The sequence below is a fragment of the Neoarius graeffei genome, chromosome 6 (genome assembly GCF_027579695.1).
Source record: "Neoarius graeffei isolate fNeoGra1 chromosome 6, fNeoGra1.pri, whole genome shotgun sequence".
NCBI classification, from domain to species: Eukaryota; Metazoa; Chordata; class Actinopteri; order Siluriformes; family Ariidae; genus Neoarius; species Neoarius graeffei.
Genome location: NC_083574.1, coordinates 84,305,951 through 84,328,971, shown reverse-complemented (window position 1 = coordinate 84,328,971; position 23,021 = coordinate 84,305,951). Strand labels below are relative to the sequence as shown.

At 41.6% G+C, this 23,021-nt stretch overlaps 1 protein-coding gene across 1 annotated transcript in view; it reads right to left on the bottom strand.

Annotated features, from left to right (window-relative positions):
- Positions 1–23,021, bottom strand: part of clmpb (CXADR like membrane protein b) — a 283,130-nt gene that overhangs the window by 4,298 nt on the left and 255,811 nt on the right. Inside the window, exons 5-6 of the mRNA XM_060924118.1 lie at positions 10,385–10,507; positions 6,108–6,249 (exon numbers count right to left, since the gene is read on the bottom strand). Of these exons, the coding sequence (XP_060780101.1) occupies positions 6,108–6,249; positions 10,385–10,507 (265 nt within the window). The remainder of the gene's footprint in view (positions 1–6,107; positions 6,250–10,384; positions 10,508–23,021) is intronic.

The following is a 23,021-nucleotide window of genomic DNA, read 5'->3' as shown; positions in this document are numbered from 1 at the left end:
TGCAACCGGAAGAGCCGCTGTCACGTGATCATACGTCACAAAAACTTTCGGGCACAGCACAAGCGGGTAGATGAATGGAGAAGTGGATGACAAGAAAATTGTTTTTATAGTCTTTAAAGTACATTGGACATCATACATTGGACATCATGGTGTATTGTGCTGCTTATGGTTGCAATAATTCCAATGGGAAATGCCCTGGAGTAAGTTTTTTTGCATTCCCCAATGACCCGAAGCTGAGGAAAGTGTGGGCTCACCTGCGCATGCGCAGTAGGCTTCGCGCATGCGCAGTAGGCTTGGTAGGACAAATCCAAGAGGTAGGATAACTTTACAGAACACCTGTTGAAAAAACTTTGCACCTACTGTTTCCCACAAACTGTGTTCGGACCATTTCACTGAGGATTCTTTCAACATTAATACTCAGGTACTGAGCGATATTAATTCATAAAACATGAAACAGGAAGTATAAGGATGAGAAAAACAAAAACAGTTTAAATGGGGAAGCTGCTCACATTTGCGCCAGGCTGCACAAATGTGCACAGCTTCCTGATTTAAACTGTTTTTTTCTCATCCTTATACTTCATGTTTCATGAATTAATATCGCTATTTTTTTTAAAAAATCGGATCTGCGCGATTCAGCCGTGAAAAAGGCGGCATCCGCCGAAAGGCGCGCTATTTGCATCCCTGCACGGAGGCCAGGGGACGGCAGGAATATTTTTGTTGATATGAGTGATCCGGTGCGATTTCGCGACCCCCCTGTTGAAGACCTCTGCGCTAAGCGACTGAAAGCCGAGGTAAGGATTAGTATTATAATTTTGGGTGTATCAATTATTCATCTCATCTCATTATCTCTTGCCGCTTTATCCTTCTACAGGGTCGCAGGCAAGCTGGAGCCTATCCCAGCTGACTACGGGCGAAAGGCGGGGTACACCCTGGACAAGTCGCCAGGTCATCACAGGGCTGACACATAGACACAGACAACCATTCACACTCACATTCATACCTACGGTCAATTTAGAGTCACCAGTTAACCTAACCTGCATGTCTTTGGACTGTGGGGGAAACCGGAGCACCCGGAGGAAACCCACGCCGACACGGGGAGAACATGCAAACTCCACACAGAAAGGCCCTCGCCGGCCCCGGGGCTCGAACCCAGGACCTTCTTGCTGTGAGGCGACAGCGCTAACCACTACACCACCGTGCCGCCCTTGTATCAATTATTGATTATCATAATTCTGACTCATTTCGCCATTTTGAATGTTTTCATCTCGGACTCTGGAAGCATTGTATCTCAATCAATCTCGAAAAATATCAGCAAAAAAAACCTAGCTTGCAACGGACTTTAGCTAGATCTATGATGAACTTTCAATGTATGATACAAAAATAATACTTCTTTCAACAGATCATTAGCCTTTGAGCATAATTGTTTTTAACTTACCAGGAAGTGTTATCGAGCCGACCGCTTTCAGTTTCATGAGGGCTGAATGAACTCTCACTCTCAGAATCATCTGACCCGTCAGAGTAAAGACAAGATCTATGTTCATGTGAATTTCCAGCTATCGGTTCGAATTGATAGGGTCTAACTTCACATCTCTGTGAAACATCGGGAATATCACTGTCGATGGTGTCCATTTCGGTAACCTGTTTACATTAGATTCCCAAGTGCTGGCTCCTTGGAAAGTTTTTGTTGCGTCACGGGTCGCGTGACCACCTAGCTCATTAACGAATCTTTGTTTTACGCTGATGTATCAAAAAAATTGAATAATGTGATGATTTTCACATTTTTGACACCCTGCAGTGATTTAGATGGCATTTCTTATGTCCTTTATACATAATTATGCCCAGGTAAAAATCCATGTCCCATATCCTTTAATGTTCATGAGTCCACCATCAGGAGAACACTGAACAACGATGGTGTGCATGGCAGGGTTGCAAGGAGAAAGCCACTGCTGTCCAAAAAGAACATTGCTGCTCGTCTGCAGTTTGCTAAAGATCACGTGGACAAGCCAGAAGGCTATTGGAAAAATGTTTTGTGGATGGATGAGACCAAAATAGAACTTTTTGGTTTAAATGAGAAGTGTTATGTTTGGAGAAAGGAAAACACTGCATTCCAGCATAAGAACCTTATCCCATCTGTGAAACACGGTGGTGGTAGTATCATGGTTTGGGTCTGTTTTGCTGTATCTGGGCCAGGACGGCTTGCCATCATTGATGGAACAATGAATTCTGAATTATACCAGCGAATTCTAAAGGAAAATGTCAGGACATCTGTCCATGAACTGAATCTCAAGAGAAGGTGGGTCATGCAGCAAGACAGCGACCCTAAGCACACAAATCGTTCTACCAAAGAATGGTTAAAGAAGAATAAAGTTAATGTTTTGGAATGGCCAAGTCAAAGTCCTGACCTTTATCCAATGGAAATGTTGTGGAAGGACCTGAAGTGAGCAGTTCATGTGAGGAAACCCACCAACATCCCAGAGTTGAAGCTGTTCTGTATGGAGGAATGGGCTAAAATTCCTCCAAGCCAGTGTGCAGGACTGATCAACAGTTACCGCAAATGTTTAGTTGCAGTTATTGCTGCACAAGGGGGTCACACCAGATACTGAAAGCAAAGGTTCACATACTTTTGCCACTCACAGATATGTACCGTAATATTGGATCATTTTCCTCAGTAAATAAATGACCAAGTATAATATTTTTGTCTCATTTGTTTAACTGGGTTCTCTTTATCTACTTTTAGGACTTGTGTGAAAATCTGATGATGTTTTAGGTCATATTTATGCAGAAATATAGACAATTCTAAAGGGTTCACAAACTTTCAAGCACCACTGTAAATGAATTTCAATGAACTCAAAATTTTAAGTAGCCTTGTCACTAACTTTTTTAAGTTAAAACATCAAATCACTTTTTACAGTGTTCATGACAGCTTTGAGTAAATATATGAATCAATTGGATGTAAATAAACGTATCAAATGAAAAGTTCTTTCTCTGATTGTCAGCCAGAGGGGGAAACACACACACACAAAACAAACAAACAAAAAACCCCATAACACTGGCGAGCATTATATTGCCAAGGGACTGAACCTGCTTTTTCACCAGGCAATTGCGAATGAAAATCTGAGTCCCCAGTTACAGCATCTCTGCACACTTTTTGTCCTATGTTCACGTACATACAACTATACTGCATTAGTTCATATCACAAATATTATCCAGATAATATCTAAAATCTGATCCAGTACCAATCGAACACTTCAGGTCACTATCTCTAGGTAATGGTCTTAATTATCAGGCTCCAGAACACTGATAAGGACGTGGACGATGCACATTACTGCACCACGGAAATTCTCTGCTCGTAATGTTGATCCCTCAAAGAGGACTTTCGAGAGCCAAAAGAGTGTTTAATCTTTCTGAACTCGCTCTAAGAGCTCTGTGAGGATGTTACCTGTGGAATAATGGAACCACTAAGCTTCGCTAATGCTCCTAAATCCATCAGGGCACCTTACTGAGAGGTCTTACTGTCATAACACGCCGCTCAGTAAACACAAGAGACGCAAACCCGGTGTGTATAATTCACACATATACATGTATCTTCAGATTTGTATATCTACATACTGCACCCCCCCCCTCCCCACACACACACACACACACACACATGCACTCATGTAAAGACACCAGTGCAAAGTAGGCATTAGTAATCTAACAACTTATTACTCGCTGCATGATTTACACTGCCATGCTGATGTGGACATTAGACAACCAATTTAAAAAAAAGTTTTGAAAATGTAATATTGAAAATATTGAAAATGTAAGGCTTTTTTGCTTGCTTATTTGTTTGTTTGTTTTTATTGCACATCAGTACAGAATCACTTCAAAAGCCACCATCCAGCTGACTTTTCTCAACTGCCACTGCCAGCAAGCAGTTCCCGACCACACTGCTGGTAATATCTATCATGTCTCCCATACTCTGTTTAATCCTGAAATGGTGGTGGAAATGTTTATTTTCTTGTCTTTTCAAACTACAGTGGTGCTTGAAAGTTTGTGAACCCTTTAGAATTTTCTATATTTCTGCATAAATATGACCTAAAACATCATCAGATTTTCACACAAGTCCTAAAAGTAGATAAAGAGAACCCAGTTAAACAAATGAGGCAAAAATATGATACTTGGTCATTTATTTATTGAAGAAAATGATCCAATATTACATATCTGTGAGTGGCAAAAGTATGTGAACCTCTAGGATTAGCAGTTAATTTGAAGGTGAAATTAGAGTCAGGTGTTTTCAATCAATGGGATGATGATCAGGTGTGAGTGGGCACCCGAATTTATTTAAAGAACAGGGATCTATCAAAGTCTGATCTTCACAACACATGTTTGTGGAAGTGTATCATGGCAAAAACAAAGGAGATTTCTGAGGACCTCAGAAAAAGCGTTGTTGATGCTCATCGGGCTGGAAAACGTTACAAAAGCATCTCTAAAGAGTTTGGACTCCACCAATCCACAGTCAGACAGACTGTGTACAAATGGAGGAAATTCAAGACCATTGTTACCCTCCCCAGGAGTGGTCGACCAACAAAGATCACTCCAAGAGCAAGGCATGTAATAGTCAGCAAGGTCACAAAGGACCCCAGGGTAACTTCTAAGCAACTGAAGGCCTCTCTCACATTGGCTAATGTTAATATACATGAGTCCACCATCAGGAGAACACTGAACAACAATGGCGTGCATGGCAGGGTTGTAAGGAGAAAGCCACTGCTCTCCAAAAATAACATTGCTGCTCCTCTGCAGTTTGCTAAAGATCACGTGGACAAGCCAGAAGGCTATTGGAAAAATGTTTTGTGGACGGATGAGACCAAAATAGAACTTTTTGGTTTAAATGAAAAGCGTTATGTTTGGAGAAAGGAAAACATTGCATTCCAGCATAAGAACCTTATCCCATCTGTGAAACATGGTGGTGGTAGTATCATGGATTGGGCCTGTTTTGCTGCATCTGGGCCAGGACGGCTTGACATCATTGATGAAACAATGAATTCTGAATTATACCAGCAAATTCTAAAGGAAAATGTCAGGACATCTGTCCATGAACTGAATCTCAAGAGAAGGTGGGTCATGCAGCAAGACAACGGCCCTAAGCACACGAGTTCTTCTACCAAAGAATGGTTAAAGAAGAATAACGTTAATGTTTTGGAATGGCCAAGACAAAGTCCTGACCTTAATCCAATTGAAATGTTGTGGAAGGACCTGAAGCGAGCAGTTCATGTGAGGAAACCCACCAACATCCCAGAGTTGAAGCTGTTCTGTATGGAGGAATGGGCTAAAATTCCTCCAAGCCGGTGTCCAGGACTGATCAACAGTTACAGGAAACAATTAGCTGCAGTTATTGCTGCACAAGGGGGTCACACCAGATACTGAAAGCAAAGGTTCACATACTTTTGCCATTCACAGATATGTAATATTGGATCATTTTCCTCAATAAATAAATGACCAAGTATAATATTTTTGTCTCATTTGTTTAACTGGGTTATCTTTATCTATTTTTACGACTTGTGTGAAAATCTGATGATGTTTCAGGTCATATTTATGCAGAAATATAGAAAATTCTAAAGGGTTCACAAACTTTCAAGCACCACTGTATATACAGTGCAACAAAAGTATTTGCCCCCTCCAGATGTCCTTTATTTTTTCACTTTTGTGACACTGAATACTTTCAGAGCGTCATACAAATTGAATAATACGACAAGGACAACACAAACCCAATTTTTAAATGATCATGCCATTTATTGAAGGAAAAAAGTTATCCGATACCAACTGACCCTGTGTGAAAAAGTAATCACCCCCTTAGTTACTCAATCAACCAATCAAATTGAATTGTTCATTGGGTTCTGTTAGACTAGACACACTCGGCTTGATTACTTCCAGCCCTGTTGGTTCTAAACACTTAAACAGAACATTTAAATAATCATAAACAGGGCAAATACTCTTTAATTGGCACTGTATCTAACAGTCGATTGAACAATTTGAACTGTGAGGTTCTCCTCTATAGCAGAGTGCACACGAACAATAGATAGGTAGATAGATAGATTATGTAGATAGATAAGAGGATGCAATCGAACCTGATCTCATTGGGTGTCTCCTCCTCCTCATACCGCTTCTTCTCTTTCTTGCGGAAGACCAGCCAGATGATGAGGATGATGATGAGGACGCCAAAGGACACACCGACCACAGCACCAGCCACCACGCCTATACCTCGTACATCTACACACAAATAGTCCATACAGACACATGACACACTGTTTTTATCTATTTATAGTTACATTTAATGTCAAGGAAGCAAGTTAGGTCTTTTTATATTATAATTATATTATAGCAGCTATAACCAATTATTCTCTCACTAGCTTTTTTTTTTTGAAAACTTACTTTAGGCACTGCCTAAAAGCAGAGTTCCCGATGAGTGTACAATTTGTTAGGAAAGAATCCCATGTTATTTTTTAAAAAGCAAGTTAAAAATAAGCCCTGGATTAAAACCCATCTATCTTATGTAAACAAAGATACAAAAAAAGATACAAATACAAAAAAGATGATTCCGTTACCTCCAGGTCGGATTACTGTAATGCCTTACTGTCTGGATGTTCCAATAATGCCCCTTTTCCACCAAAGCAGTTCCAGGGCTGGTTCGGGGCCAGTGCTTAGTTTGGAACCGGGTTTTCTGTTTCCACTGACAAAGAACTGGCTCTGGGGCCAGAAAAACCGGTTCCAGGCTAGCACCAACTCTCTGCTGGGCCAGAGGAAAGAACCGCTTACGTCAGCGGGGGGGCGGAGTTGTTAAGACCAACAACAATAACAAGACCGTGAAAGATCGCCATTTTTAAGCGACGAGAAGCTGCAGCTGTACAAATGCGAAGTCATCCATTATTATTATTGTTGTTGCTGCTGCTTCTTCCGCGTTGTTTTTGCTTCGATATTCGCGCCAAGGTTTATGCAAACGTAGCTACGTAACTGACGTATATAGCGACGTAACTGACGTATACAGCGACGTAATGACGTGGCTTCCCTTAGCACCGCGAGCTATGGAAAAGCAAACTGGTTCTCAGCTGGCTCGCAAGTTGAACGAGTTGTGAACCAGCACCAGCACTGGTCCCGAACCAGCCCTGGAACTGATTTGGTGGAAAAGGGGTATAAGTGAATAAACAAGCTCCAGTTAGTTCAAAATGCAGCAGCAAGAGTCCTTACTAGAACTAGAAAATATGACCACATCACCCCTGTCTTATCCACACTGCATTGGCTCCCAATCAAATTTCGTATTGTTTATAAAATACTACTATTGACCTTTAAAGCACTGAATGGTCTCACACCACAGTACCTGAGTGAACTTCTGGTCCTTTATGACCCGCCACGCCTACTTAGATCAAAAGGTGCAGGCTATCTGCTGGTACCTCGTATAGTGAAGGCTACATCAGGGGGCAGAGCCTTTTCTTACAAAGCGCCACAGTTATGGAACAGCCTTCCAAGTAGTGTTCGGGAATCAGACACAGTCTCAGCGTTTAAGTCTAGGCTGAAAACATATCTGTTTAGTCAAGCCTTTTGCTAATAGTGTTTATGAGGTAAAGGAGTAGATCTGGAGGGTCCTCAGACAGTGTTTTGGTAAGCTGGGATGTATGGATGCTGTCAGTCCCCCACTTGCTTGCTCACTTGAGTTTGTTGACGGTGTAGTGGCTGCTGCTTTATGTCCCAGGGCTCCCTCATGCCTGTGTTACCTTCTGACTCTCCCCTTTTAGTTATGCTGTCATAGTTAGTTTTGCCGGAGTCCCTGCTTGCACTCAGCGTAAAATGTATCCTGTTCCTACTCATCAGGTGACATTGAGCATACCTAACAACCTGTGTCCCCGTCTGTCCCTCTGAGTTACATGTCAATCCTGAGATTGAGATGCTGACCTCTTCTGCTCCTCGGACCTGCCTGATCCATCCTGATGCCCTACATCTGGTTGGAGTCTCATCACATCGCTCCTGTGGCAGACAGCCCCATATGTACAGTTGAAGGTCACACTTGGAAGATGCTCTGGACACTTACGGTGGTGCTTTTATGGCTGAGGACTATGACTTGCTGACTTTGGGACTGTGGTTGTCATGGGCACTCAAGTTTCCATCAATGGAGAGTTATAACATCAACAAAACTGACTTCATGTTAAAACTGTTAAAATGTTATGATCACGTTGTCTGTTGTCACCCAGATGGGGATGGGTTCCCTTTTGGGTCTGGTTCCTCTCAAGGTTTCTTCCTCATGTCGCCTGAGGGAGTTTTTCCTTGCTGCCGTCGCCACAGACTTGCTCATTGGAGATAGATTGGGGATAAAATTGGCTCATGTTTAAAGTCATTCAAATTCTGTAAAGCTGCTTTGCGACAATGTTTATTGTTAAAAGCGCTCTAAAAATAAACTTGGCTTGACTTGAATTTTGTTGTCTGTTGGTCAAGTGGTTATGAGATACGTTGCCTTGCACTTACAATCAAAATCAGAATCACTGTCAGAATCAGAATCACAATCAGGTTCCCTGTGGTGGTACATGGACATCGTTCATACAGTGGGGCAAAAAAGTATTTAGTCAGCCACCAATTGTGCAAGTTCTCCCACTTAAAAAGATGAGAGAGGTCTGTAATTTTCATCATAGGTACACTTCAACTATGAGAGACAGAATGGGGGGAAAGAATCCAGGAAATCACATTGTAGGATTTTTAATGAATTAATTGGTAAATTCCTCGGTAAAATAAGTATTTGGTCACCTACAAACAAGCAAGATTTCTGGCTCTCACAGACCTGTAACTTCTTCTTTAAGAGGCTCCTCTGTCCTCCACTCGTTACCTGTATTAATGGCACCTGTTTGAACTCTTTATCAGTATAAAAGACACCTGTCCACAACCTCAAACAGTCACACTCCAAACTCCACTATGGCCAAGACCAAAGAGCTGTCAAAGGACACCAGAAACAAAATTGTAGACCTGCACCAGGCTGGGAAGACTGAATCTGCAATAGGTAAGCAGCTTGGTGTGAAGAAATCAACTGTGGGAGCAATTATTAGAAAATGGAAGACATACAAGACCACTGATAATCTCCCTCGATCTGGGGTCCACGCAAGATCTCACCCCGTGGGGTCAAAATGATCACAAGAACGGTGAGCAAAAATCCCAGAACCACACGGGGGGACCTAGTGAATGACCTGCAGAGAGCTGGGACCAAAGTAACAAAGGCTACCATCAGTAACACACTACGCCACCAGGGACTCAAATCCTGCAGTGCCAGACGTGTCCCCCTGCTTAAGCCAGTACATGTCCAGGCCCGTCTGAAGTTTGCTAGAGAGCATTTGGATGATCCAGAAGAGGATTGGGAGAATGTCATATGGTCAGATGAAACCAAAATAGAACTTTTTGGTAAAAACTCAACTTGTCATGTTTGGAGGAGAAAGAATGCTGAATTGCATCCAAAGAACACCATACCTACTGTGAAGCATGGGGGTGGAAATATCATGCTTTGGGGCTGTTTTTCTGCAAAGGGACCAGGACGACTGATCCGTGTAAAGGAAAGAATGAATGGGGCCATGTATCGTGAGATTTTGAGTGAAAACCTCCTTCCATCAGCAAGGGCATTGAAGATGAAATGTGGCTGGGTCTTTCAGCATGACAATGATCCCAAACACACTGCCCGGGGAACGAAGGAGTGGCTTCGTAAGAAGCATTTCAAGGTCCTGGAGTGGCCTAGCCAGTCTCCAGATCTCAACCCCATAGAAAATCTTTGGAGGGAGTTGAAAGTTCGTGTTGCCCAGCGACAGCCCCAAAACATCACTGCTCTAGAGGAGATCTGCATGGAGGAATGGGCCAAAATACCAGCAACAGTGTGTGAAAACCTTGTGAAGACTTACAGAAAACGTTTGACCTCTGTCATTGCCAACAAAGGGTATATAACAAAGTATTGAGATTAACTTTTGTTATTGACCAAATACTTATTTTCCACCATAATTTGCAAATAAATTCTTTAAAAATCAGGCAATGTGATTTTCTGGATTTTTTTTTTTCTCATTTTGTCTCTCATAGTTGAGGTATACCTATGATGAAAATTACAGGCCTCTCTCATCTTTTTAAGTGGGAGAACTTGCACAATTGGTGACTGACTAAATACTTTTTTGCCCCACTGTATGTATGGACGTCATACGGTCGTAAAAGCCATCAAAAATCAGGTCGATGTATTACCATATTCTCTTAAGTATGGAGCTTCACTCTGAATGCTTCGTACATGGTGAGCACTGCTATTATACAATTTATTGAAGTCACAACACCTCTCTGTCCATTCCTTCCTCCTCCCTCATACAGACAAGGGCCAGGAATCTCACACAGTTCCACTCACACTGCATAGTAACTTCGATGATACAGTTCTCCTCTCCCACGTCGTTGCTGGCTGTGCACCTGTACACGCCCGAGCTCTCCTGACTCAGGTTCCTCAACGTCACGATCTCAGGGTTCTTCAGATCTGCAACATCAAGACACACAAATGCAAATCAGATCGATAGAACATGATGGAACGTGACGATTAGCAAAAAGTGTAATCCAAAACCATATCTATACCCATGCTAGTGACATTTACTGTATCACCAAAGTTACCATGGCAATGTAAACCTTGTAAGTGGAGTGTAATGGTTATCTTCTTGTAGTTACATTACAAGCATCTTGCTCAGACAGAATAACAGAAGAAGACTTCATGATGTGTTAAGTGATTTTTAAAATTGCTATCATTCATTAATTCATTCATCTTCACTAACTGCTTTATCCTGATCAAGGATATCCACCTAGCATGTTTCTGGGATGTGCTAGGAAACCAGAGAACCCACAAAGACACGAGGAGAACATGTGAGAGTCCAGAGAGATGGTAATCCAAGCTCAGGATTGATGGCAATGCAACAGGAAGTTTTTTTTTTTGGTACCCACCATGTTGGTCAGTGTACACATCATGACACAAATGCACGTGTTTAATGTACATGTTACAGGTTGAAAATTTTTGACGTAGGTGACTTTTTTTTTATCTGGGTTAAAATTTCATTAGCTCATAGTTCATAATTTCCATCCATCCATTATCTGTAGCCGCTTATCCTGTTCTACAGGGTCACAGGCAAGCTGGAGCCTATCCCAGCTGACTATGGCTGAGAGGTGGGGTACACCCTGGACAAGTCGCCAGGTCATCACAGGGCTGACACAGAGACAAACATCCATTCACACTCACATTCACACCTACGGTCAATTTAGAGCCACCAATTAGCCTAACCTGCATGTCTTTGGACTGTGGGGGAAACCGGAGCACCCAGAGGAAACCCACGCAGAGACGGGGAGAACATGCAAACTCCACACAGAAAGGCCCTCGCCGGCCGCTGGGCTCGAACCTGGACCTTCTTGCTGTGAGGCGACAGTGCTAACCACTACACCACCATGCTGCCCATTCATAATTCCCAACCTAGGTAAAATTTTGGATGATCTAAGATTCTTAGAAGGGATTTTCCATCACTTCTTTCATCTCTCTTTCTTCCATCCACTTCCTCTCTGTCTACACCTATCTAGTATTTCCTCTTGTCTGTCTGTCTACCTACCGGTAAGTAGCATTTTTTAAAAACATATTTTTTAATCCCAGGATTCGAACTCAGAACCTTCTGATTTTTAGCCCAACACCTTAACCACTAGATCATTGATGGAAGGAGTGATATATATTTTTTGAATTTATTAATGAGTCCAGGTCTTATGACATCATCAAAAAAGTCAGAGTACCTCACATGCCAGAACCTGATCTTCCCAGGCAGTCTCCCGTCCCAGTACTAACCAGGCCCTTAATGTGCACTGGGCAGCACCAATCTCCACTTCTACAGCCCTCAGCCTCTCGCCTGTACAGCTAGGGTTACAGTGGGGGGCTGGTCCTCTGGTAACTACAAGAGTTTGACTCCTTATTCGCATCTGTATTGCAGTGTGCCTTGCCAGATGGCAGTAGGCACCATTTTTATGATGGTCTTTGGTATGACTCGACCACAGGTAGAACTTCCGATCTCCCGATCGAGCAGCAGACATGCTAACCACTAGGCCAGCTTGCAGTACATTACATCATCAAGTAGTTTAAAATTCAAAGTCTTCCCAAATCCTAACCCTTGATAGAGTAAGTCTCCCGAATACAAGTAGCAAATTATGAACTGGGTTAAAAATTCTAACCTAGGTTGAAAGATTCCACCTGACCTCCAATTCTGGGATAGGTTTCCCGAAAGCCTCTTAAGGCCAAGAGTGTCTTTAACTACTTTCTAAGATCCACCGTCAAGCTAACGTGGTTTTCCTGGACAACATCGTAGCCAAAGTAGTCCTTTAATTTGCTCTGAATATACGAGAGACCCGGACCACTCCTTCAAAACAAAGAATGACTCGCTCACAGCTGAATACACAGAATGCACATGTGCCTCCGAGGGACTCTCACAGTCACCGGGGGAGACTGGTGTTGAATCTACTGCCCATGTTCAATTATTTTTATTGTACATTGCAAGTACGTCGAGTTAATTATTAAATAAATAGATGCAAAACATTATGAATATATTTCAATATGTTATGGAATTACGTATGGATATAGGAATGTCACACTGATATCGCCACATTTTTTAATCAAATTTAACTCCATTAGGCGAGTGATTATTGAATTTAGTGTTATAAATGAGACACATTTCTGCACCTGTAACATAACACTGTGTGTATGTATGTGTATGTGTGCATGAGAAAGAGAGAAAGGTTTTGATCTTTCTCTACCTAAGGAAGTATATATAAGAGGTCAATTCAACCTCGTTAGGTAGAGACAAATCAAAACCTCTCTCTCTCTCACATGCGTGCACATATAAGGAAGAACATTGCTAAGTTAATGCTGACTGTATGCTTGGGTAACAGTGAAATGAGCGGACCACATTTACAGTGGTGCTTGAAAGTTTGTGAACCCTTGAGAATTTTCTATATTTCTGCATAAATATGACCTAAAACATCATCAGATTTTCACACAAGTCCTAAAAGTAGATAAAGAGAACCCAGTTAAACAAATGAGACAAAAATATTATACTTGGTCATTTATTTATTGAGGAAAATGATCCAATATTACATATTTGTGAGTGGCAAAAGTATGTGAACCTCTAGGATTAGCAGTTAATTTGAAGGTGAAATTAGAGTCAGGTGTTTTCAACCAACGGGATGACAATCAGGTGTGAGTGGGCACCCTGTTTTATTTAAAGAACAGGGATCTATCAAAGTCTGATCTTCACAACACATGTTTGTGGAAGTGTATCATGGCATGAACAAAGGAGATTTCTGAGGACCTCAGAAAAATCATTGCTGATGCTCATCAGGCTGGAAAAGGTTACAAACTCATCTCTAAAGAGTTTGGACTCCACCAATCTACAGTCAGACAGATTGTGTACAAATGGAGGAAATTCAAGACCATTGTTACCCTCCCCAGGAGTGGTCGACCAACAAAGATCACTCCAAGAGCAAGGCATGTAATAGTCAGCGAGGTCACAAAGGACCTCAGGATAACTTCTAAGTAACTGAAGGCCTCTCTCACATTGGCTAATGTTAATGTTCATGAGTCCACCATCAGGAGAACACTGAACAACAACGGTGTGCATGGCAGAGTTGCAAGGAGAAAACAATTGCTCTCCAAAAAGAACATTGCTGCTCATCTACAATTTGCTAAAGGTCACATGGACAAGCTACAAGGCTATTGGAAAAATGTTTTGTGGACGGATGAGACCAAAATAGAACTTTTTGCATTAAATGAGAAGTGCTATGTTTGGAGAAAGGAAAACACTGCATTCCAGCATAAGAACCTTATCCCATCTGTGAAACATGGTAGTGGTAGTATCATGGTTTGGGCCTGTTTTACTGCATCTGGGCCAGGACGGCTTGCCATCATTGATGGAACAATGAATTCTGAATTATACCAGCAAATTCTAAAGGAAAATGTCAGGACATCTGTCCATGAACTGAATCTCAAGAGAGGGTGAGTCATGCAGCAAGACAACGACCCTAAGCACACAAGTTGTTCTATCAAAGAATGGTTAAAGAAGAATAAAGTTAATGTTTTGGAATGGCCAAGTCAAAGTCCTGACCTTAATCCAATCGAAATGTTGTGGAAGGACCTGAAGCGAGCAGTTCATGTGAGGAAACCCACCAACATCCCAGAGTTGAAGCTGTTCTGTATGGAGGAATGGGCTAAAATTTTTCCAAGCTGGTGTGCAGGACTGATCAACAGTCACCGGAAACGTTTAATTGCAGTTATTGCTGCACAAGGGGGTCACAGCAGATACTGAAAGCAAAGGTTCACATAATTTTGCCACTCACAGATATGTAATATTGGATCATTTTCCTCAATAAATAAATAACCTAGTATAATATTTTTGTCTCATTTGTTTAACTGGGTTCTCTTTATCTACTTTTAGGACTTGTGTGAAAATCTGATGATGTTTTAGGTCATATTTATGCAGAAATATAGAAAATTCTCAAGGGTTCACAAACTTTACAGCGCCACTGTACTTATTTAGTTCATTATTTGCTCATTCTTTCATGTGAACATTTATTCATTTAATTAAAAAACAAGCTTGGAATTAAAAAAATATATATATTGCCCAAAAATGTAAAATAGTTGCAATTAATAATTACCACATTATACATGTAATGCTTAAAGGGGAACTGAAGGCATTTTTTTTATTTTCAAAATTCTATTTATCTCATTTTATTAAATAAAGGAATGCATTTTTGATAGCTATTTTGTCACTGTTATAGCAAGTTATGAGTGTTTGAAATATGCTATGGAATATATCAGTCCATATGTCAAAGCAATGGCCGTAAACGAGAGTCGTTGAGACCTGTGCGAGACATTGTAGGATGGAAGTAAAACGTACAGCGGAAATCAAAGTGACCAACATCTGCCAACGTTGTCAAAAGACGCGTGCGCCCTCTTTCGAATGCTGATGTAATCAAGCCGGAAGTTTTGTTTGTTTTGATAGCAATCAGGAAAGTTTGAAAAAAGTAGGCAGTAATCGTCATTTAAACTCGTTTTTGTGCAATATTTTGTTTGGAAAACAGTTTTCAAAATGGCGGCACTGACACCTGGTTGACACTTCTTCACGTTTTGAAGTCTCACACAAGTCTCGTGAAGATCAGTGATGCCTACCATGGACCAAACAAACTAAATTCAACATGGCTAAAAACCGAATAGGCTGATAAGTATAATATTTAATTGCAATTAATTGCCAATACGAGTCACGATATAAAGTTACTAAAACCGAAAACGTAACTGAATAATGTTAATGAAGAAATAAAGCAATTTTAAACATGACTTCAGTTCTCCTTTAATGACGATACAATATATTAACATATTTGAAACACTTTATATTTCATTGTTTTTGGTAAAAAATGAATGCCATGTGACCTCATCGACTGGACTTAGCAATTACTAATGCTAATATCATCCTGTTGCTCTTTAGACTCCTTCTTACGTGTGAGTTTGGGAAAACCACATACATGGACAACATTTGTTGCTGAAGAGAGTCTCTCAACTCGCTCTTTAGCCATTAAGGGCAACGTTATCGAGAAACCTACTCCTGACCTGTAACATACACAAAGATTTGAATTGTGATTGCACTGTCGTTGCTCTATTTGGCAGATAATTAAATGGATTTGTTTGATACTCATTCATACTGTTATGATTTACAACCCCGATTCCAAAAAAGTTGGGACAAAGTACAAATTGTAAATAAAAACGGAATGCAATAATTTACAAATCTCAAAAACTGATAATGTATTCACAATAGAACATAGACAACATATCAAATGTCGAAAGTGAGACATTTTGAAATGTCATGCCAAATATTGGCTCATTTGAAATTTCATGACAGCAACACATCTCAAAAAAGTTGGGACAGGGGCAATAAGAGGCTGGAAAAGTTAAAGGTACAAAAAAGGAACAGCTGGAGGACCAAATTGCAACTCATTAGGTCAATTGGCAATAGGTCATTAACATGACTGGGTATAAAAAGAGCATCTTAGCGTGGCAGCGGCTCTCAGAAGTAAAGATGGGAAGAGGATCACCAATCCCCCTAATTCTGCGCCGACAAATAGTGGAGCAATATCAGAAAGGAGTTCGACAGTGTAAAATTGCAAAGAGTTTGAACATATCATCATCTACAGTGCATAATATCATCAAAAGATTCAGAGAATCTGGAAGAATCTCTGTGCGTAAGGGTCAAGGCCCGAAAACCATACTGGGTGCCCGTGATCTTCGGGCCCTTAGACGGCACTGCATCACATACAGGCATGCTTCTGTATTGGAAATCACAAAATGGGCTCAGGAATATTTCCAGAGAACATTATCTGTGAACACAATTCACCGTGCCATCTGCCGTTGCCAGCTAAAACTCTATAGTTCAAAGAAGAAGCCGTATCTAAACGTGATCCAGAAGCGCAGACGTCTTCTCTGGGCCAAGGCTCATTTAAAATGGACTGTGGCAAAGTGGAAAACTGTTCTGTGGTCAGACGAATCAAAATTTGAAGTTCTTTATGGAAATCAGGGATGCCGTGTCATTCGGACTAAAGAGGAGAAGGACGACCCAAGTTGTTATCAGCACTCAGTTCAGAAGCCTGCATCTCTGATGGTATGGGGTTGCATTAGTGCGTGTGGCATGGGCAGCTTACACATCTGGAAAGACACCATCAATGCTGAAAGGTATATCCAGGTTCTAGAGCAACATATGCTCCCATCCAGACGACGTCTCTTTCAGGGAAGACCTTGCATTTTCCAACATAACAATGCCAAACCACATACTGCATCAATTACAGCATCATGGCTGCGTAGAAGAAGGGTCCGGGTACTGAACTGGCCAGCCTGCAGTCCAGATCTTTCACCCATAGAAAACATTTGGCGCATCATAAAACGGAAGATACGACAAAAAAGACCGAAGACAGTTGAGCAACTAGAATCCTACATTAGACAAGAATGGGTTAACATTCCTATCCCTAAACTTGAGCAACTTGTCTCCTCAGTCCCCAGACATTTACAGACTGTTGTAAAGAGAAAAGGGGATGTCTCACAGTGGTAAACATGGCCTTGTCCCAACTTTTTTGAGATGTGTTGTTGTCATGAAATTTAAAATCACCTAATTTTTCTCTTTAAATGATACATTTTCTCAGTTTAAACATTTGACACGTCATCTACATTCTATTCTGAATAAAATATGAAATTTTGAAACTTCCACATCATTGCATTCTGTTTTTATTTACAATTTGTACTTTGTCCCAACTTTTTTGGAATCGGGGTTGTAGATGAATGATCTATCAGTGGGATTATTATTAGCTTATTACTGTCGATGTGTGTGAATGTAGCTTTGAAACACTCTACACTGTGTGTATTCTCTCACAGTAGTATTAGTTTTACAGACAGAGCTTATTGAACCCATACCATTCGTTTCCTCTCCATGCTAATGTAATCTCAGCTGTTCATTTCTCACCAGCTGGGAGACCAGCTTGCTTCCTTCTTTCCTTGAATTTACATGTTTGGCTGTGTAATGGGATGTTGTGTTGCTAATCTTTGCTGTATGCACATTGTTAGTCTAGCTACTTTTAAAAAATGTCGTTAGCTACAAGCTGAAAAAAATCTTAGTTACAAAATACTCTCTCAACAACTCTCCTTTTTGTTCCTGCTTCTTTTCTGAAAGCCAATCAAAGGACCTGCAGTAGCAGCCTGAACTGGATTACATGGAATGATATCAGCCCTATTTAATTTATTATTATTATTATTATTATTATTGCTGGGGGAGGAGTCCAACTCCATGTCCATGTCGTTCCCCGGTGGGCTACGTATCAAAGTAAGGGACTGCCAGCCAAGGTGAAGTACGGTGGGGACTTCGTGTGCCCTGGCACCACCACGGTAGCCATGAAGGCTTGGCTGGAACCCCAAAATGACATGGCCAACGAAGCTCTGGCACCCCGCTCAACGAGGGAACCAGCATCAGTGCTGCAGCTCCACACCGGCCCGATCGTCTTGCCCTATGGCCTGCCATTGGATCACTGCTGTGGAGTCAAGTGGTGTGGGTGGGAATTGCACAAGCTTGCCACCATCGTTATCAACAAATCTTCAGGCAGGCTTTCTTATCTACCTCCTCTTTCTATATCCTCCACAAGTCCTTCAGCGATGGGCAACACGTGACAGGAACAGCTACAGGATGGTGGCAGAAGTTCTTAGTGTGGAACCCACATGGAGGCGGCCTTGGAGTGATGGCCATGCCCTGGTACACCTGGGACAAGTACCAGGTTCGTGTCCTGCCATGGCGTCTGGTGCATCCCTCTTTAGGCACAGCACTGCCCACCCCAATCCAGGGAAGGGGCTAGAAAAGGTGCCCTAAACAATTATCATTTTTATTATTCAATTTAGTATTATTATTATTTAACAGAATGCAAAAAACAGACTAATTTCCATTTTTTAGGTCTTCAGTGTGAGACAAACTCATTATCTGAGAATAACAGCAACTGAATTCTACTTTACAGTTCATACCCAACAAGAAATGTGCAGCCTGACTGATTAAATAAAATGTTCAGTGTTAAATACAATGTTGGAAAAATTAAATAATGAGAAAATGTTTGAAGGTATGTTCAGAAAATAAAACAAATGTTTAATGCAATATTAAGACATTCCAATGTAAAAATATAGCATTTTCTGGTAAGAAAATTAAATAACATTAAATGCTAAATGCTATGTGAAAAAAATAAAATGTTTTTTCATTTTCTTTACGTAACAATGTTAAACAACAAAAATCTTACAAAAATGAAACATTAAATGTTAAACACTGTGTTAAGAAAATTGAAAAATGTCAAAAACAGAATGCAATGGTTTGCAAAACATTTTTCAACCTATATTTATTTGAATACAATACAAAGACAAGGGATGGCACAGTGGTGTAGTGGTTAGCGCTGTTGCCTCACAGCAAGAAGGTCCGGGTTCGAGCCCCGTGGCCGGCGAGGGCCTTTCTGTGTGGAGTTTGCATGTTCTCCCCGTGTCCGCGTGGGTTTCCTCCGGGTGCTCCGGTTTCCCCCACAGTCCAAAGACATGCAGGTTAGGTTAACTGGTGACTCTAAATTGACCGTAGGTGTGAGTGTGAATGGTTGTCTGTGTCTATGTGTCAGCCCTGTGATGACCTGGCGACTTGTCCAGGGTGTACCCCGCCTTTCGCCCGTAGTCAGCTGGGATAGGCTCCAGCTTGCCTGCGACCCTGTAGAACAGGATAAAGCGGCTACAGATAATGAGATGAGATGAGATGAGATGAGATGAGATATTTATTTGAATACAATACAAAGACAAGGGATGGCACAGTGGTGTAGTGGTTAGCGCTGTTGCCTCACAGCAAGAAGGTCCGGGTTCGAGCCCCGTGGCCGGCGAGGGCCTTTCTGTGTGGAGTTTGCATGTTCTCTCCGTGTGGGTTTCCTCCGGGTGCTCCGGTTTCCCCCACAGTCCAAAGACATGCAGGTTAGGTTAACTGGTGACTCTAAATTGACTGTAGGTGTGAATGGTTGTCTGTATCTATGTGTCAGCCCTGTGATGACCTGGCGACTTGTCCAGGGTGTACCCCGCCTTTTGCCCGTAGTCAGCTGGGATAGGCTCCAGCTTGCCTGCGACCCTGTAGGACAGGATAAAGCGGCTAGAGATAATGAGATGAGACAAAGACAAGGTATTTAATGTTCAAACTGATAGACTTTATTGTTTTTTTGTAAATATACACTAATTCTGAATTTGATGCCTGCAACCCGTTCCAAAAAAGTTGGGACAGGGGCATGTTTTACGTCACCTTTTCTTTCAACAACACTCAGTAAGTGTTTGGGAGCTGAGTACGCTAATTGTTGAAGTTTTGAATGTGAAATTCTTTCCCATTCTTGCTTGATATATGACTCCAGTAGCTCAACAGCTCCACTGTCGTATTTTGCACTTCATAATTCACCATACATTTTCAATAGGAGACAAGTCGAGACTCCAGGCAGGCCAGTTTAGCACCTGCACGCTTTTACTACAAAGCCACACTGTTGTAAAATGTGCAGAAAATCACTTGACGTTATTTTGCTGGAACAAGCAAGGACATCCCTGTAAAAGATGTCATCTGGATGGCAGCATATGTTGCTACAAAACCTGCATGCACCTTTCAGCATTAATCGAGGCTTCACAGATGTGCAAGTTACCTGTGCCATGGGTACTACCACACCTCCATACCATCACAGATGCTGGTTTGACCTTGTGCTGTTAACAATCTGGATGGTCCTTTTCCTATTTAAGCCCAGAGGACACAACATCTATGGTTTTCCAAAACAATTTGAAATATGGACTCATCAGACCACAGCACACTTTTCCACTCTGTGTCAGTCCATCTCAGATAAGCATGAGGCAGAGAATTCAGCAGCGTTTTTGGATGTTGTTGATATATGGCTTTCACTTTGCATAGTAGATGCAATGATGAACTGCATGTGTTTATTGTGGGTGGTAGAAAAGGGCAACTGGACTTGCTTGAAGATTCTTGAAAACGTTTCACCTCTCGTCCAAAAGGCTTCCTCAGTTCTGTCTGACTAATAGGGAGTATCAGATATTTATCCTCTCCTGGCTCTCCTGGCTAAATATCTGATACTCCCTATTAGTCAGACAGAACTGAGGAAGCCTTTTGGACGAGAGGTGAAACGTTTTCAAGAATCTTCAAGCAAGTCCAGTTGCCCTTTTCTACCACCCACAGTTTACTATGACCTGGATGATTGAGAATCTTCACAGACATGCATGTGTTTATCAACAACATTTTTCCGAAGCCCATGTAGTGATATCCTTTACACAATCGTGTCGGGTTTTTAATGCAGTGCCACCTGAGAGGTCAAAAAATCATGAGCTTTCAGTGTACGTTTTTGGCCTTGCTCCTTACCTGCAGAGATTTCTCTGGATTCTTTGGATATTATAATGATATTATGGATTGTTGATGGTGAAATCCCTAAAGTCCTTGTAACTGTACTTTGAGAAATGTTGTTCTTCAACTGTTGGACTATTTGCCCACACAATTTTTCACAAAGCAGTGAACCTCACCTCATCCTTGCTTGTAAATGACTGAGCCTTTCCAATTCCCAATTAACTTGTTTACCTGGAGAATGTTCCAAACAAGTGTTTTTGGACCATTCCACAACTTTCCCAGTCTTTTGTTGCCCCGTCCCAACTTTTTTTGGGCCGTTCTGCAGGTATCAAATTCAGAATGGGTGTACATTTGGGTCATTCTAGAATTCAGGGTACATTTCACATCTCTGAGAAAACCTTTTGTTATTTTCCACAAAAGAGATTTTTATTGAATCAGTTTTGAACAATAATGCAAATTATGATAAATTTTCACCAATAGCAATGCTTGATGTACATTTCAGACCCAATTTATTCATAAAACATTAACTAAATGACTCCCACCCCTCCCCCCCCCCCCACATTATTGGCTGTCTTCAACTCCTGATTCATCCATTCAACTTGAATAAACATGAAGTGATTCAGTCTAACTATCTGTTTTTTGGGGCTTATTCTATTAACTGTTATAAAATCAATTGCAGAGAAAGTCTATTTTCTGTTTTATGTGAAATTTCAGTCTCTCTGTATGTGTATATATATCTCATCTCATCTCATTATCTGTAGCCGCTTTATCCTGTTCTACAGGGTCGCAGGCAAGCTGGAGCCTATCCCAGCTGACTACGGGCGAAAGGCGGGGTACACCCTGGACAAGTCGCCAGGTCATCACAGGGCTGACACATAGACACAGACAACCATTCACACTCACATTCACACCTACGCTCAATTTAGAGTCACCAGTTAACCTAACCTGCATGTCTTTGGACTGTGGGGGAAACCGGAGCACCCGGAGGAAACCCACGCGGACACGGGGAGAACATGCAAACTCCGCACAGAAAGGCCCTCGCCGGCCACGGGGCTCGAACCCGGACCTTCTTGCTGTGAGGCAACAGCGCTAACCACTACACCACCGTGCCGCCCGTGTTTGTGTGTGTATATATATATATATATATATATATATTTTTTTTTTTTTTTTTTTTTTTTTTTTTTTTTTACACACACACACACACACACACACACACACACACACAGTCAAGCCAAAAAGTCTGCACACTCCTTTCACCTTCTCCATGTTTTATGATGTCACAGACTTATTCTACAATAGATTCAGTTCATTTTTTTGTCACAAAATCGCCCATAATGACAAAATGAAAGCAGGTTTTTAGAAAATACGCAATTTTATTTTGCTGACAAAAGTAGGTTATTTAGGGGTTACATATCTGTACACACCCTTAGCCTAATACTTGGTTGATGCACCTTTGGCAGCAGTTACAGCTTCAAGGCGTCTTGGGAAAGAAGCTACGAGCTTGGCACACTTGTTTCTGGATATTGTTGCCCATTCCTCTTGGCATATCCTTGCAAGCTCCATCAGGTTGGATGGAGAGCATCGGTACATAGCCATTTTCAGCTCCTTCCACAGATGTTCAATTGGACTCAGGTCGGGGCTCTGGCTGGACCACTCAAGGACATTCACAGACTTTCTCTGAAGCCACTCCTTTGTTCTCTTGGCTGTGTGCTTCGGGTTGTTGTCATGTTGGAAGGTAAACCTTCGCCCCAGTCTGAGGTCCAGAGTGCTCTGGAGCAGATTTTCTTCAAGGATCTCGGTGTACTTAGCTGCATTCATCTTTCCCTCTATCAGGACTAGTCGCCCTGTTCCCATTGCTGAAAAACATCCCCACATCATGATGCTGCCACCACCATGCTTCACTGTAGGGATGGCATTAGCCAGGTGATGAGTGGTGCCTGGTTTCCTCCAGAAGTGACGCTTTGTATTCAGGCCAAAAAGTTCAATTTTGGTTTGATCAGACCAGAGAATCTTGTTTCTTATGGTTTGAGAGTCCTCTAGGTGCCTTTTGGCAAACTC